At 45.0% G+C, this 15,711-nt stretch overlaps 1 protein-coding gene across 2 annotated transcripts in view; it reads left to right on the forward strand.

Moving 5' to 3' along the window:
- The window catches only part of LOC142557006 (uncharacterized), a 304,338-nt gene that overhangs the window by 84,272 nt on the left and 204,355 nt on the right, over window positions 1-15,711 (forward strand). Inside the window, exons 7-8 of one of the 2 annotated variants that reach the window (XM_075668538.1) lie at window positions 13,716-13,739; window positions 14,650-14,676. In XM_075668538.1, the coding sequence (XP_075524653.1) occupies window positions 13,716-13,739; window positions 14,650-14,676 (51 nt within the window). Of the gene's footprint in view, window positions 1-13,715; window positions 13,740-14,649; window positions 14,677-15,711 lie in introns of those variants that run through there. The other variant, XM_075668539.1, reaches the window with a different exon arrangement.

Consider the following 15,711-nt stretch of genomic DNA (forward strand, 5'->3'; position numbering starts at 1 on the left):
GGGCGGATGATTGACAGGAGCGTGTCGTCATTTTGACGTCACCAAAAACGGGGCGGTGCCCCGCGGCTGGCGACGTCGGCGCGGAGTAGGCCAATCGCGCGCGCCGGTAACCGAACGAACGCGCCGAACAACCATCTCCGATCGCACCCCTGAGTTACTTACCCTAGCCTGGTTGAAATCGCACAAAACTGCTCGACTTACTCGTCACCAATGACAACACTCGAAAGCTAAATATATACAAGTACCCAAATTTAGAGAGCCGGCTTTCGGGTGAGGCAATACATTTCTTATAGAATAACCACATCAATGTTAAAGTACAGGACATATGGTGGGCTGCAACCAATTGTGCTGTCCCGATTGGTGGCATCAGGATCTGCTTCCTCGCGCCATCTGGAATAAAGATGCTGCGTTGGGAAAAAGTGTCAGACAAATTTTTTAGCAATATATTACAGATGGGCCAGCGTGAATGCGTGCGTAATAACGCAAACAACGGAAATATGTGCTCTGCGGCACATATTTCGGTTTTTTACGTTGCCACCGGAAGAAGTAAATACAGTGATATTGTGAAATAATACCAGTCGCGCCAAATATGAGCTGTGGCCGTGTCGTTTCCGCCACGGCACCAAGAGTGCGCCGCTGCTTAGACGTGAGCTTAATAATACGCGAGTAATAAGACCAGTGTCCAGTTATCCAAAACCATCGCCACTCTGCTGTCGTCGGGGCCGGACATGTTTCCCTACCGTACATTTTTATTTCCTTTTTGAGTGAGAGTTCTCAGCCGCTCACCACTATCGCTTGGCTCAAGATGCGCCTGTATATACTTAAACTTCCCGGAAATGTTGTCACTGATTATGTATTTAAATAGCGTTATCTATTAAGATTCCTCGTGTGAAGCGAATACCGGCGCAATCTGTCGACCGCACGCCAGCTTCAGCCACTGTGTTCGAATGTACGAGCATTTTAAAGTGTGATCGACCAACGTTTTGACCCGTGGATCTGATTTTGTTGACTGATATCATTGCGCGCAATTGTGTTTTTGCTATGGGGATTTTTTTCCCACTGTTACTGCTATAATTAACTTCATTCTTCTTGTCTCCTATCATATATTTATATATTAAGCGTATGTCGGCCATCAGTCGCACTAACGGGTTAGCAAGTAGGAGTCGGCGAGACAAACTGCCCCTTCTAATTATATATAATTTAAAGGTACAGTTTTTCTCGCCTACTCCTACTTGCTAACCCGTTAGTGCGACTGATGGCTGACGTACGCTTCATAGGAGACAAGAATATAATCTTATCCTTGTAGCTTCAGTAGAGTTCAACTCATCTTACAATGACCCCCAATAACATGCTTTGTTTTCTCCCTAACTTTCAGCGTGATTTTTATTCGTTAATTTTCATTTTACATATTGCGGCCCATATTCGACAACCTTATGCCCTTGGCTAAATGACGCCTGCACATATTGGTTATTAATTTCACGTTATATTTCACAGTCGTCTCCAAATAAACAGATGGTTATGACGTTAGTTATGTGATGAGCAATATATTTATATACACTAGAAAAAGAAAGTGGTCTGAAAACAGATCCCTGTGGAACGCCAAAAGTAGTTTTCAATTGTGTAGATATGTTACCTATAATTTCAACGTATTGTGTCCGACCTATAAGGCATGAGCGGATCCCCATAACTGCATTATTTATATTTATTTATGTTAGTTTATTCATTCGTTCTGTACCATTCAATCGAAGGCCTTCGACAAATCTAAAAACATGCCGTCGAGTCGAGCTGTTTTCCATTGTTCAAGGAAGCTGAAAAATTGGCAATCCTTTCTATCAGCGTATGTAACATTCGAAAGGGGCTGTCGAAATCTGCGCTGGTTGCGGAGAAAAGCCTTGTCTTCAAAGTCGGTGTACATTGAGTTTGAAAGAATATGTTCAAGTAGTTTTCAGCATACACAGTCAATAAAGTTGGCTGAAATTTTCGAATATTTTGCTTTCACCAGACTTGTGAACCGGAACTACTTCTGCTACTAGCTAGTCATCCAGGACCCGTTTTTGTGCTAGCGAGGCTTAAGATATGATCTCTATATGGTAGGCTCCCCATTCCACTTATCTGCGCAAAAAGGTATTTGGTATACCATCAGAACAGATAGATTTGTTATTGTTAATTTTAAGAAAAAAGAGTATAATGCCTTCATGCAATACTTCTATATTTGCATTGATGCGTACGGAGGTTCTAGTGTGAAGGCTCAAAAAGCATCTGGAGAATTGTCAGTAAAGGCAAATTGAAAAAAAATCATTAAGACATGTAGCCGTACCCGAGTTCGACACAAGTTCACTGTTAACGACAAGTTCACTATTAACGACGACGTTACTGGCACCTTCGTTGTTATGCGACAAATGACGCCAAAAAACGGTGCGGATCATGCTTCGTATAATTGGTTAGTGTAGCATCATGGTAATTTCTTTTAGCAGCAGCCATCTTTGTCCGCAATAAGGATCTTAGCGCCAAAATGTTCTATTTTGTTGGCTTCGTTCTCTGACAAATATTTTAATGTATAATTTGCCGGGTTATCCAAGGGTTATGTTTGTTTCTTTTCTTCTTATGAGTTAGCACAATTCTGTTTACGCAGTCAAAAAAGAATATCTTTGAATGCAGTCCACATCGCATTCACGTCGTTCGTTTGGTTGAATCCATCCGAACAGTAAAAGATGATAAACAATGCTTGTCATCGGCTCTATCAAAACAAGAAACATGCGTAATACTAACAACTTCCGGGTATACAGCGGCACGCTTTATGCGCACATGAACTAGTCTGTGATCCGAAAGGCCGGTTTTGAAGCAATATGTCTTATTCCTCAAATCGCTCGTCTAGGAGCACCAATTCTGATATAGTTCTCGATTTCCCAAGCACGGGTGTGCACTCGTGAACTACCTGTTGTAAATCCTGACTGAAAGCTATTTCTACAAGTAGTTCATAATAGAAATTTTCGCGATGTTGAGTGCTAAGGAGGGACCAATCGCTACCTGAAATATTTATATCGCCAGAAATAATAATGCAATAGCTCAGCTTTTTAAGGCTCGCTAAGTAAAGCTGCATTTTTTCAAAACATTATGTTGGTGAATTAGGCACTATATAAACAGTTCCAATGTTTATCCTTGTTTTGTCTAGCTTGTATTCCCATGAGTAGCTTTAGTGTGTTGGAATGCCGGTCATTTACCCACAGTCAATATCAGCCTTGAATACAATAGCAACACAGCCCCCACGTCTATCGTGGTCTCGGCGTGTCATTCTATAATTCGGTGGTAAAAGGCCCTTGTCTTGTATTTTGGACCGCCGCCGCGTTTCAAGTAGTGTGATCACACGAGAATTGTAAGCAGCCATGATGTATTGAAGGTCTCCAGTTTTGTTTACTAAACTTCTTACATTTAAATTTATCAAGCAGAAAGCATTTTATACGCACTCCTTGTGCTGTCGGTCACCCCTCCCACCAGCGTCTTTTTAAACGCAGAACCACGCGGCTGCGCTTTGATTGATCCCAGATGTACATGTCGGTTCACGTGTGGTTTGTCGTAATGAAGCGCACACGGCTAGCGTACTCCCTTTATTGTCACGCGGAATCCCGGAGCATCATCATCACCATCATTTATCATCATCAGCATGGTTACGCCCACTGCAGGGCAACGGCCTCTCCCATACTTCTCCAACAACCCTGGTCATGTACTAATTGTGGCCATGCCATGCCTGCAAACTTCTTAATCTCATCCGCCCACCTAACTTTCTGCCGCCCCGTGCTACGCTTCCCTTCCCTTGGGATCCAGTCCGTAACCCTTAATGACCATCGGTTATCTTCCCTCCTCATTACATGTCCTGCCCATGCCCATTTCTTTTTCTTGATTTCAACTAAGATGTCATTAACTCGCGTTTGCTCCCTCACCCAATCTGCTCTTTTCTTATCCCTTAACGTTAAACCTATCATTCTTCTTTCCATAGCTCGTTGCGTCGTCCTCAAATTGAGTAGAACCCTTTTCGTAAGTCTCCAGGTTTCTGCCCCGTAGGCGAGCACTGGTAAGACACAGCAATTATATACCTTTCTCTTGAGGGATATTGGCAACCTGCTGTTCATGACCTGAGAATGCCTTCCATACGCGCCCCAGCCCATTCTTATTCTTCTGATTATTTCCGTCTCATGATCCGGATCCACCGTCACTACCTGCCCTAAGTAGATGTATTCGCTTACGGCTTCCAGTGCCTCGCTGCCTATTGTAAATTGCTGTTCGCTTCTGAGACTGTTAAGCATTACTTTAGTTTTCTGCAGATTAATTTTTAGACCCACTCTTCTGCTTTGCCTCTCCAGGTCAGTGAGCATGCATTGCAATTGGTCCACTGAGTTACTAAGCAAGACAATATCATCAGCGAATCGCAAGTTACTAAGGTATTCTCCATTAACATTTATCCTCAATTCTTCCCAATCCAGGTCTCTGAATACCTCCTGTAAACACGCTGTGAATAGCATTGAAGATATCGTATCTCCCTGCCTGACGGCTTTCTTTATTGGGATTTTGTTGCTTGCTTTATGGAGGACTACGGTGGCTGTGGAGCCGCTATAGATATCTTTCAGTATTTTTACATACGGCTCGTCTACACCCTGATTGTGTAATGCCTCTATGACTGCTGAGGTTTCGACAGAATCAAACGCTTTCTCGTAATCAATGAAAGCTATATACAGGGGTTGGTTATATTCCGCACATTTCCCTATCACCTGATTGATAGTGTGAATATGATCTATTGTTGAGTAGCCTTTACGGAATCCTGCCTGGTCCTTTGCTTGACAGAAGTCTAAGGTGTTCCTGATTCTATTTGCGATTACCGTAGTAAATAGTTTGTAGGCAACGGACAGTAAGCTGATCGGTCTATAATTTTTCAAGTCTTTGGCGTCCCCTTTCTTATGGATTAGGATTGTTAGCGTTCTTCCAAGATTCCGGTACGCTCGAGGTCATGAGGCATTACGTATACAGGGTGGCCAGTTTCTCTAGAACAATCTGTCCACCATCCTTCAACAAATCTGTTGTTACCTGATCCTCCCCAGCTGCCTTCCCCCTTTGCATATCTCCCAAGGCTTTCTTTACTTCCTCCGGCGTTACCTTTGGGATTTCGAATTCCTCTGGACTAATTTCTCTTCCATTATCGTCGAGGGTGCCACTGGTACTGTATCAATCTCTATAGAAATCCTGAGCCACTTGAACTATCTCATCCGTATTAGTAATGATATTGCCGGCTTTGTCTCACATCTGATTCTTGCCAATTCCTAGTTTCTTCTTCACTGTGTTTAGGCTTCCTCCGTTCCTGAGAGCATGATCAATTCTATCCATATTATACTTCATTATGTCAGCTGTCTTACGCTTGTTGATGAACTTCGAAAGTTCTGCCAATTCTATTCCAGTGTAGGGTTAGATGCTTTCATACATTGGCGTTTCTTGATCAGATCTTTCGTCTCCTGCGATAGTTTGCTGGTATCCGGCCTAACGGAGTTAACACCGACTTCAATTGCACACTCCTTAATGATGCCCACAAGATTGTCGCTCATTGCTTCAACACTAAGGCCCTCTTCCGGAGTTAAAGCCGAATACCAGATCTGTAGCTTGATCTGGACTTCCTCTATTTTCCCTCTTACCGCTAACTCATTGATCGGCTTCTTATGTACCAGTTTCTTCCTTTCCCTCCTCAGGTCTAGGCTAATTCGAGTTCTTACCATCCTATGGTCACTCCAGCGCACCTTGCTCAGCACGTCCACATCTTGTATGATGCCAGGGTTAGCGCAGAGCATGGAGTCTATTTCATTTCTAGTCTCGCCGTTCGGGCTCCTCCAGGTCCACTTTCGGCTGTCCCGCTTGCGGAAGAAGGTATTCATTATCCTCATATTATTCTGTTCCGCAAACTCTACTAATAACTCTCCCCTGCTATTCCTAGTGCCTATGCCATATTCCCCCACTGCCTTGTCTCCAGCCTGCTTCTTGCCTACCTTGGCATTAAAGTCGCCCATTAGTATAGTGTATTTAGTTTTCACTCTACCCATCGCCGATGTAGAGGCGGATGTAGGGGCGTAGACCTGTACAATCTTCATTTTGTACCTCTTATTAAGTTCACCCACCCTCTCGTTAATGCTATAGAATTCCTGTATGTTACCAGCTATATTCCTATTAATCAGGAATCCGACTCCTAGTTCTCTTCTCTCCGCTAAGCCCCGGTAGCACAGGACGTGTCCGCTTTTTAGCACTGTATAGGCTTCTTTCGGTCTCCTAACTTCACTGCGCCCTATTATATCCAAATTACTGCGCTCTAATTCCTCCAATAGCACTGCTAGACTCACCTCACTAGATAACGTTCTAGCGTTAAACGTTGCCAGGTTCATATTCCAATGGCGGCCTGTCCGGAGCCAGTGAGTCTTAGCACCCTGTGCTGCGTCGCAGTTCTGACCGCCGCCGTGGTCAGTTGCTTCGCAGCTGCTGAGGACTGAGGGCCGGCGTTTGATTGTTGTGTTAATATAGGAGGTTGTGGCCAAGTACTGCACCAGGGTGGCCAATCCTGCTCTGGTGAGGGAGTGCGTTACCGGTTCTGGTCACCTGGATCAGGGGCGCTATAACGTAAAACTATTCCAAAGTTTTCTATTCCAATTCTGCTATCAACCCTCCACGATTGGTGAAAAACTTTCGTCGACCATCCCCACTTCACCTGTCTGTCAGGCGACGTCACGAAAACCGCGATACTTCCCCATCTGATATGATCTGTGCACACTAATTATGCATGATTTGACAGAAAAAGGAAAAAAAATATTTCTGATTCGACCCCTTTTCGGCATTCAGCCCTCGGCTATTGGTAAAAAGTTTTTGGGCTACACCCACTTCACCTGCCTGTCACGCGACGTCACAAAACCGCAAGAACTCACCGCGTCAAAGTGACGTGTACGCGATAAAGATTCATTAATATGCCGAACAAAACTGAAATTTCTTCGGAATAGCTGCAGGCTGCCCCGTACCGAAAGGAATAAAAGATAGCTGCTACCGATCGCTCAGACGCTGGCTACTCGCACCTGCCGGAGTTCACGGGTGTATTTGCGTAGAATAAAACTTCTTGCGTGGCCGTGTAACGTTTTCGAGCCCTTTCGGCACGTTTACCCCCTCATTCTGCCAACTCTTCTTTGCTGAGGGTCCGTTTTAGCGTCATTCTTGAAGTTCCGTTGCATGCCGCCACGATTTTCGACCAGCCACCGCAAGCTAAGTAAGGGAAAGCCGACCAATCGTAGACGCAGGCACCACCCTCTTCATCCGGTTATCGAATTTCAGTGTTGTGGCTCGACCTCATCGAATCCCTCCCCACTTGAGCGTTCTCCTCGCCTCTTGTCAGCCAATTAGATACGACAAGCCGCTCAGTGTAGGCAATGTTATTCGTTTTTCAAGCACTTGCACGCGAGGCGGGTTGGAATGGAATGGAATTGGAATGGGAGACGTCGCTGCCTTTCAGATTTTTTGCAGTGCATGTAAATTTGTAAATCGCACATCCTGAGAAGCAAAGGTGGAGGCGGGACGCGCTTTTTTCCTATCCGGTTCATTAGTTCCACGGTACTCGGACACTTTCTCTTCAAGGTCAGAAAAAGTACTGCAAAGTCAGCAACAGATCTGTACCATCTGCAAAATAACTTGTACATAGGAGCCCCGGCAACATTTCTACAATTGTTAGCATGTACAGCTGGGCATGGCACTTCTGAAGGCGCCCGACGTTTCTGCGCAGGCGCGAGTTAGAGCGGGTGCGAGTGAGAAAATCTGGGGGTTTTTGCTCCTTGAATATCTGACTTTTCCTAGGCATTACGAAGTTTATTTGCTCGTCTTGTATGCGTTTGTCTCTTAAGTGGGATGACATTGTGGCGTGGGGTTTCTTTATGCTCGGACGCTGGCAGCCGGCGCGGTGAAACAGGTGAAGCAGTGAACAGGGACCGCTGTGTCCAAAGGCACGTCGGACAGGCTTTCTCGCGCCTGCGGCGCTGGTGCGGAGCCAGTCATGGTGCATTATAACTTTGTCGCGCTTTACGGCGCTATCCCTTCAAGAGAACATCGCCGATTTTCTCAGGCGAGCAATAGTGGCCGTAGTAGAGGCCGGGCCTGCTCTCCTGAAATATCTTCGCTCTTGGCAGGCTTTTCGTATGCGACCTATCCGGATCATTTTTGAGTTGACCGCTCTGAGTAATGTAAACACAGCGTCTTAGCAACCGTGGTTGAACGCGATTGCATTATGTCATGCTGTGAGGATTATAGTCTTTGTGTCACGCCCACGTAAGGTTAGGTTAGCTTAGATTAGGTGAGCATAAAAAACATTAGGGTGGAGCAGTGAATTCTCACAGCGGTTACACCTTGCGGATTATTGTCTTTGCGTCTCGGCCACGTTAGGTTAGCATTAGGCTAGGCTAGCGTTAGGTTAAGTTAGATTAGCGTTAGGTTAGCTTGGGTTTACGTTTACGTTATGTTAGGTCAGGTTAGCGTGAAATGGGCTAGGATGGCGCGGCGTATTCTCATAACGGTTGCGCCGTGCGGATTATTCCCTTCGCGTCTCGGCCACGTTTGGTTAGGTTAACGTTAGGTCAGTGTTGAAGGTGTTAGGGTGGCGTGACGTATTCTCACAGCGCTTGCAGGGGCATCAAGCGTCACCGGCTCCCTTTCAGCCACTAGCGTTCAACCGCGGTTGCTAAGGTGCTCTGCCTTCTAGATTTTCTATATAAGCGGCCCGGCCTCTACTAGGTCCCTACTGCTCCCCCGGAAACATCTGTGAAGTTATTTCGAAGGTATATCAGCGTAGGGCGCGAGAAAGATCAGATCCCACCCGACTGACTCAGCACGAGCGCCGCAGGTTAGACACAGTCCGTGCGACACAGCGGTCGCCAAATGAGGCGCCAGTACCCGCTGCTTCATTGTTTGACCGCGTCGGCAGCCAGCGTCTGTGCGTAAAGGAACTCGACCCCACTCCGCAATGTCGGCATGCCTAGATACAAACGCACACAGCACGCGAGAACAAACTTCTCCGTAGTGCCTACGCAGTCAGATATTCAAGAAGCTAACGCCCCCACATTTAATTATTCACATCCGCTATTACTCGCGCATGCGCACAAGCTTCCGGCGCCTCCTGAAATGTCACGCCCCGTTGCACCTAGTAGCAATTGTATAACTGCAGCCCGGAATGGTGAGCTTTCTTTACGGGGTGCATTTGCATCGGTATGCGCACTCGCTTTCCGCTTTATAAACAACGTGAGGGCATGAACGTGAGTTGCCTTGACGAACAGTCATTTCTGAAAAGCTGACACAAGAATAGTACATTTTCCAGCTAGTCGTGCATTGAAAACTGCAGTGTATTATCACTGCAAGGAGGAAGCGGAACCTCATAAAAAATGTAGCTCTCACTGTGTCATCGTTTCAAAAATTTACCGCTGGAAGGTAGAACACCCGTCCCGAGGCATTTTCGGGGTTTCCGAAAAAAGGTGATTCAGGACAGCTTTAAAATGCGCTGCAGTGGATATGGGAAACACAACATGCCAGCATCTGGACGGCCAATTGTCTTCATCGCTCTTCGCGACCATTGCCACTGTCCGAAGTAATGTCTCGTAGTCATCACTGGTGAGGTCCCGTGCAGAACGCAACCGCATCATTAGTCGGCGTCAAATGCGAGTTGAGTGTTATTGAGACACCAGTAGTTTAACTGGAGCAACACGTGCTCCAACGCAGTTCTGGAGTTCACCGAGGGAGCAATAAGGGCACGCAAGTTTGAAGACGCCATTGTAAAACGAAAGATGTAGCGACAATTTATGTTGCACTCACATTCATAATGTACGTTCTCTTCGATTTTTTTTTCAACCATGACCACTATTATTCTGAAAATGCTCGAGCATTTGGTTCGGTTACTTCACTACCAAAGTGTAGTCTGCCGAAGCGTAATTCATTTGGGAGACAAAGTAATTTATTCATAGTTAACTCAATTACCATATACACGGAATTAATTGGTGGTCTATTCCTCTCAATACGCTAGGAGAACCACGAATAGGCGCTACCAGTGGACTGCGAACGATGATCCGCATGATGTAGTGACTGCGCATCTAACAGTGAGGCTTAGTAAAGTTTCAATTCGCATCAGCTTATGGGAATAAGGAAGGTCACTCGGAGCTTCATGCTGAGCCACCCATCTATGCTACAGGTGGCCCTGATGGCGAAGCACACTTCGCGGGGTGGTCAAGTGGGACCACTTAAACTGTACAACAAAATTGCTAAAAATAGAGATAATATTGTTATTATACTCTTTCGATTGAACGAACTGAACTATTTGTGTCGCAGGTGTGCGCTTAGACATTTTTGGGGCCGTACATGTTTCGTGGCACGCCATATTCTAGCATTGTTTTAAGGACACGGATATATTTTTCTATCGATACAAGATAAGTAAATTCAACGTTGCGACTTTGACATATTCATTGAAAAAAAAAAAACTGATTGCAAAAATGATTGCATTATCGAATCACTCTGATGCGATCATGGCGATCTTTGAGATAGCTAGAATGGTATAAGGAAGCACAACATGCTGAATATATCAGACTCCGGAATTAAGATATGTGAGTATCATAACTGATTCTTTTTATTTCGTTCCATTTTCTTTTTCTTTTTTGACGTTCGCACCGACCATAGCCGCTCCGACGGGGGTGGCCACCGGCGGTAAGTACCTTAGTCGAGTGTCTCGCCTGCGAATTTCTCTATGCGCGCTGTGCGCGCCGATGGATGCGCCGCTGGTGGCGGCTTGGAAAGGGCGCTCGGGAAAGGAGGGCTTCGCGCGTCGTAGTTTCCTGCGTCGTTGTTTGTGCTTGCGTTTTATTCACGTTTTGCGAGGAAAATAAGCAACACCCTTCGCATGTGCATTAGTGGTCAAACCTTTAAGGAATGTCAAAAAATTGTTGCACGGTGGTGGCCTCAAATACCGCCAAGAACTTGCCTCCGACACGCTTCTGATAATTCCCAGCAAAGCAAGGTCAGCGAAAGCAACGGTCGTCGCCGTTCGGAGGGAAACTTCTTGCTCTGATGGTTTCCTTTGTCGTGTCGGTGCTTTTTGCACAGGTAAGCGACGAAATTGATCACGGCCTGCCAGTTAGGTTGGTCTTCACTGCCGCATGTGGTTTAAAGGCAGTTCGCTAATGTTCTGAACGCCGCTTGCCGTTTCTGCCGTTTGCCGCTTCTTTACCGCTTTGCGCTAGCTAGGCAGCACGACTGCAGCAATGCATCCTGTTGTAGATTAATGCTGCTGAACCTTGCAAGAACTGAAATTGTTGTTTTTTGCGGCCCGGTAAATCCTCGCGCCAGCTAGCTGTCACGCACTTCCTTGCACCTATTTTAGGTGTGGCTTCGCGCATGTTAAACTATTGCTTGTTGCTTAATGAAGAACTGTTTTTGATTTTTTTAACTGCAATGTTTTCCTCTTGCCTCGTTTGTAAATCACGCTGTGTCTTCGCAAATGCTTCCTTAACAGCTTCATTCTCTTCACCCGAGGTCACCAAAGCTACTGTGGTTTGTTAGGAATTGTGGGAAGAAAGTAGGTAGTTGAGGATGAGAATTGCTAATAGTTGCTGCATATGGTATTTCTGTTTCATTTTCGCTGAAAAGTTAGCGTCACACTTGAGAAATTTAGCACTTCGACGATGTCTGAGTAGACTTAATCACGCCAAGTGATTTGTTTCTCACAACTCAACAGAATTCTTTCTTGGGAAGTTTACGCCAGAGAGGACCAAACCCGCCATCCCGCGAGCGACAATTTGCATTCGCTGGCAATGCTCAGCCTCTAAACATAATATGCAATCCCTCTCTAGCAACATTCGAGAAAAAAGAAACCACTGAAAAGCTCGAGCGTCAGCTTTTCAGATTGCGAAAGCTGCAGTGGGAACGGCAGTTCATCGGCGTATGCCGCAGAATTGCATCGGCGGTGGAGTTAACTCGCGCTCTTATTAAGACTTCTCTGACTAGTGTACGCATTTCCAACAATAAATTCGGAATTAGTCGTATTGAGGCGACTTTGACGGCACTTATTCGGTGATGTCACATGTTTTCATCGCCAGATTGATCGCTACGACGTTTGCGCAGACTTCGCACCGTGCAGATCTCAGTCCGCGCTTACGACGCGAGCCTATTTTTAAGGCACAGAAGCAGTATTCCGGCAAGGGTAGAATTAAAGAAAACAATCGTGACATCGCATTACTCAAGAAAACCTAGCGACTAGTTAACGTGAGCTCCACTTCGAGTAAATGGCGTTCCCTGCGTTTGTCTGCGGGACACTCCTGGCAGATGCGTGGACCGGTTTGCCCCGAACATCGGTAACATCGTGTTCGTGTGCGCTCCCATATAGCCTGCGTCTTCCCTGCAGCTGTCACCGCAGAAAAAGCGTTCTGGTACCCGAACAGAGGAGAAAGCGTAGCCGCGAACTTCAGCCATCCTTGCTGCAAACAGTTGTCTGTCATTGTTCCCGAGGGTACTGTTCGAAGCGCCCGCTAGGTGGCTATGGGCGGCGCCTCTATAGGCAGTCCACTATGCGTATAAATAATAACTGGCAGATGCTTGAGCACAATGTGGCAAACTTTTGAACTCAGTACTTAAAAGACGCCAATTGCAGAAGTGCGTGCGCACAGTAAGTAGGGCACCAAGGCACTATGGCATGAAGTTTCGCCTCGGCAGCACTGATTTAGGATATGGTTTTCCGCAGTTCCACAGTTGGTAATGGCTGTACACGTTGATTTGTATTCCTCGATATTAGTGAAGCTTTTCTATCTTGTTCTGAATAATGAGTTCACAAAGAAGACTTTGTCGTCCCTCTTTTCTAGGTATATTTGAGCTACGGCATATTTACCTAACCGCGTGCAGCTGGTTGTTATCGATAGTCTTGCGCTTGCTGTGTGCTGACTCTGTGCAAAATGCAACATTTATCTCGTTTTTATTTATCGCGTTTTATCTATCGTTTTATCTCGTTCGTCTATCACCAGACATAAATTTGAATCCGCGTGCGATATTTGGAACCCTTACACAAAAGCGAACATTGACGCACTCGAAGTGATACAGCGAAAAGCTATTAATATTAATAGCTTTTCGCAGAGGCTTTTTACATCGATAAGTCAGGTGATGAATGCGTAAGCGATTCTTGTATCAATTTGTATAAGAAAGAGAAAACGTTCTTGGCATGTGCGCTTAGGCAATGATTAAATAAGAATCTAGGTATATATATATATATTTATGTTCTTTCTGAATAAGATCAGTCGCGAGTTTGAGCCCGTCCATGTCCTTACTTGTCCGTGTCTTGTTTTAACGCAATTCCGTTCTTTAAATATTAATATTATATCAAATATCGGCAAACAGGCTCCCACACACGAATAATGCAAAAAGCTGGGTCCGAACGCTCCACACTAGGCGTAAAATTTACAGTAAGCTTTCTAGTCTTACTTAAAACCCCTGCTTAACCTAAGTCTTACAACTACTGGGTAACGCACCCCCCCCCCCCCCCCCGAGGCATGATTATGATTAGGGCTACTCTATAGGCGGTGAAGTCCATACAACTAACCCCATACGACTCATAAATTAGATATGCGAGAACTGTCATCGATATCATTCATTTACCTGATTTTATTTTTTCATTCTCTTCGCACTCATCATAGTCACCAAGACGGCTGTCCGTACAGGTAAGCACCATGGCAGGAGTGTTCATACTGCATTTTTTCGTTACGCGTACATTAGGGTAGCTTTAGCTCGACCCCAACTCTAAACCGCCTATTCCAATCCATGTAAACGCAGAAATGCTTCCCTAAAATAGCCCCTTGGCCAATTGGCGTATTTTGTCAGCTTTTTACTCTTCCCGGATTCATGACCCTTACTATATTTTTACTTTCCATTGATGACATTGTTAACTCAGTTGAACAATGTGAAGCCCATACGTTTGCGGATCATTTTTATGTTCGCTGGAATCACTGCTCTTGGTTGACGAACTCAAGTGATCAAGGTGTAACGGTAACCGAAATGAATTATGTGGTTTGTTGTCCCAAAACCACGATCTGATTTCGAGCCACGCTAATTATAACGAGAAATCTATGTTCAAACTCGCATACGTGCAAGATTTGTGACTGAGTGGTTCGTAAACTAAGGCAAAAAATAAAGGATGCTCCAGCAAAGCTAAACTTTCAGCTTCTTTGTCCATCACCAGACATACAAGGGAGATACGCTGCATTATTTGGGATGCTTACAGGCAAACGAGCACTAACGCACTCGAGGTGATTAGATATTTTCATTTTCAATCGAACATTAATCCTTTTCATACAGTGAGGTATGTAGCTGTATAGTCGTTAAGCAATATATAACATTTAACACCGCGTTCAGAATATGGGTAAACAGGCTCCCTCAGAGCACTAATCCGAACGCTTCAGACGAGGCGTAAAACGAAGAGTAAGGTTCCTCGTCTTACTTAAAGCCCCCTGATTTACATAAGGAGCACGAAATGCTAAAGATGTTCGACTCGGAAATTAAGATATGCGATAAAAATCATCGATATCTCTTATTCATCTTTTCTTTTTTTCCTTGTTTTCGCACTCATCGTAGCCGTCGCTACCGTCGTGGCTGGCGCCCGTAAGTACACTGGCACGAGTGGTGCCCCCTTCAAATTTCTCTTTCTACGCCTATATTAGCAATGCTTCAGCTCAACCCCAACTCAAACGCGGCGCTATTCAAACACACGTAAACGCAGAAATGCTTCTGTAAGATAGCCCCTTGGCTGATTTTAAGGAAATATGCGCACTTTGTAAGTTTTTTACTCTTCTCAGATGCAACAAAATATGCATCACTGCCAATATGATCAGCATTTGCCGTACAAATGAATGCTTTTATTACGTATGAGGATAGAAAAATAAGATAAATAAGATAAAGAAATATAGGAATGGCGCCATTTGAGAGAACGGTAAATTCTAGTGCCAGTTTAGATCGACATGTTAGTGGAATAAACAAAACAAAAATGTTTGTCTCCCTTCGTGGCGACTATGTGCGGTTTCGCCAGCATACATGACGCACGACACTGTTAACGGGCCGCTTAAAATAATTGCTGGAGTTGTAAGTCGTTAGCCTATTGCAATTAGCAACTCGTTTTCCGCTTTATGTACTACGTGAGGCCACAAACGTAACCTTCATTGACAAGCGGCGACCTTACCCAAGAGCTGACGCACAAACATCCATTTTCCGGCTGGGCAGGCCTTGAAAACCGCAGTGCTGTTAATTGCACGAGGAGGAAAGTGGTTTATGGTTTCGAGTGGATGGCTTCGAGTTTTCAAAAAAATTGCCAGAAATTGATAATGGAAATTGATACAATGGAACACGAAGTCAGCAAATTCCCAGCTCTCCGCGTAGAACAAATAACGCAGTTCTGTGCATTGCATCCGTCAAGACATCCAGAGGAGACTCATTTATTAGTGGTGTATTTGAAAGCCATGTATCTTACATCCAATTGCTCTGATTCAGATTTACCATGGATGCAATTGAAAGAATTGCAATCATATTGTTATTGCCGAGGTACAGAGTTGTAAACGTGAAAGTTGTTTTCTTGAAATTAGAAATTTTACACCAGCTTTATATTTAATAAAACTGCTTAAAACAACCACATTATTTTCCCTT

Source organism: Dermacentor variabilis, chromosome 9 (genome assembly GCF_050947875.1).
Source record: "Dermacentor variabilis isolate Ectoservices chromosome 9, ASM5094787v1, whole genome shotgun sequence".
Classification (NCBI taxonomy): domain Eukaryota; kingdom Metazoa; phylum Arthropoda; class Arachnida; order Ixodida; family Ixodidae; genus Dermacentor; species Dermacentor variabilis.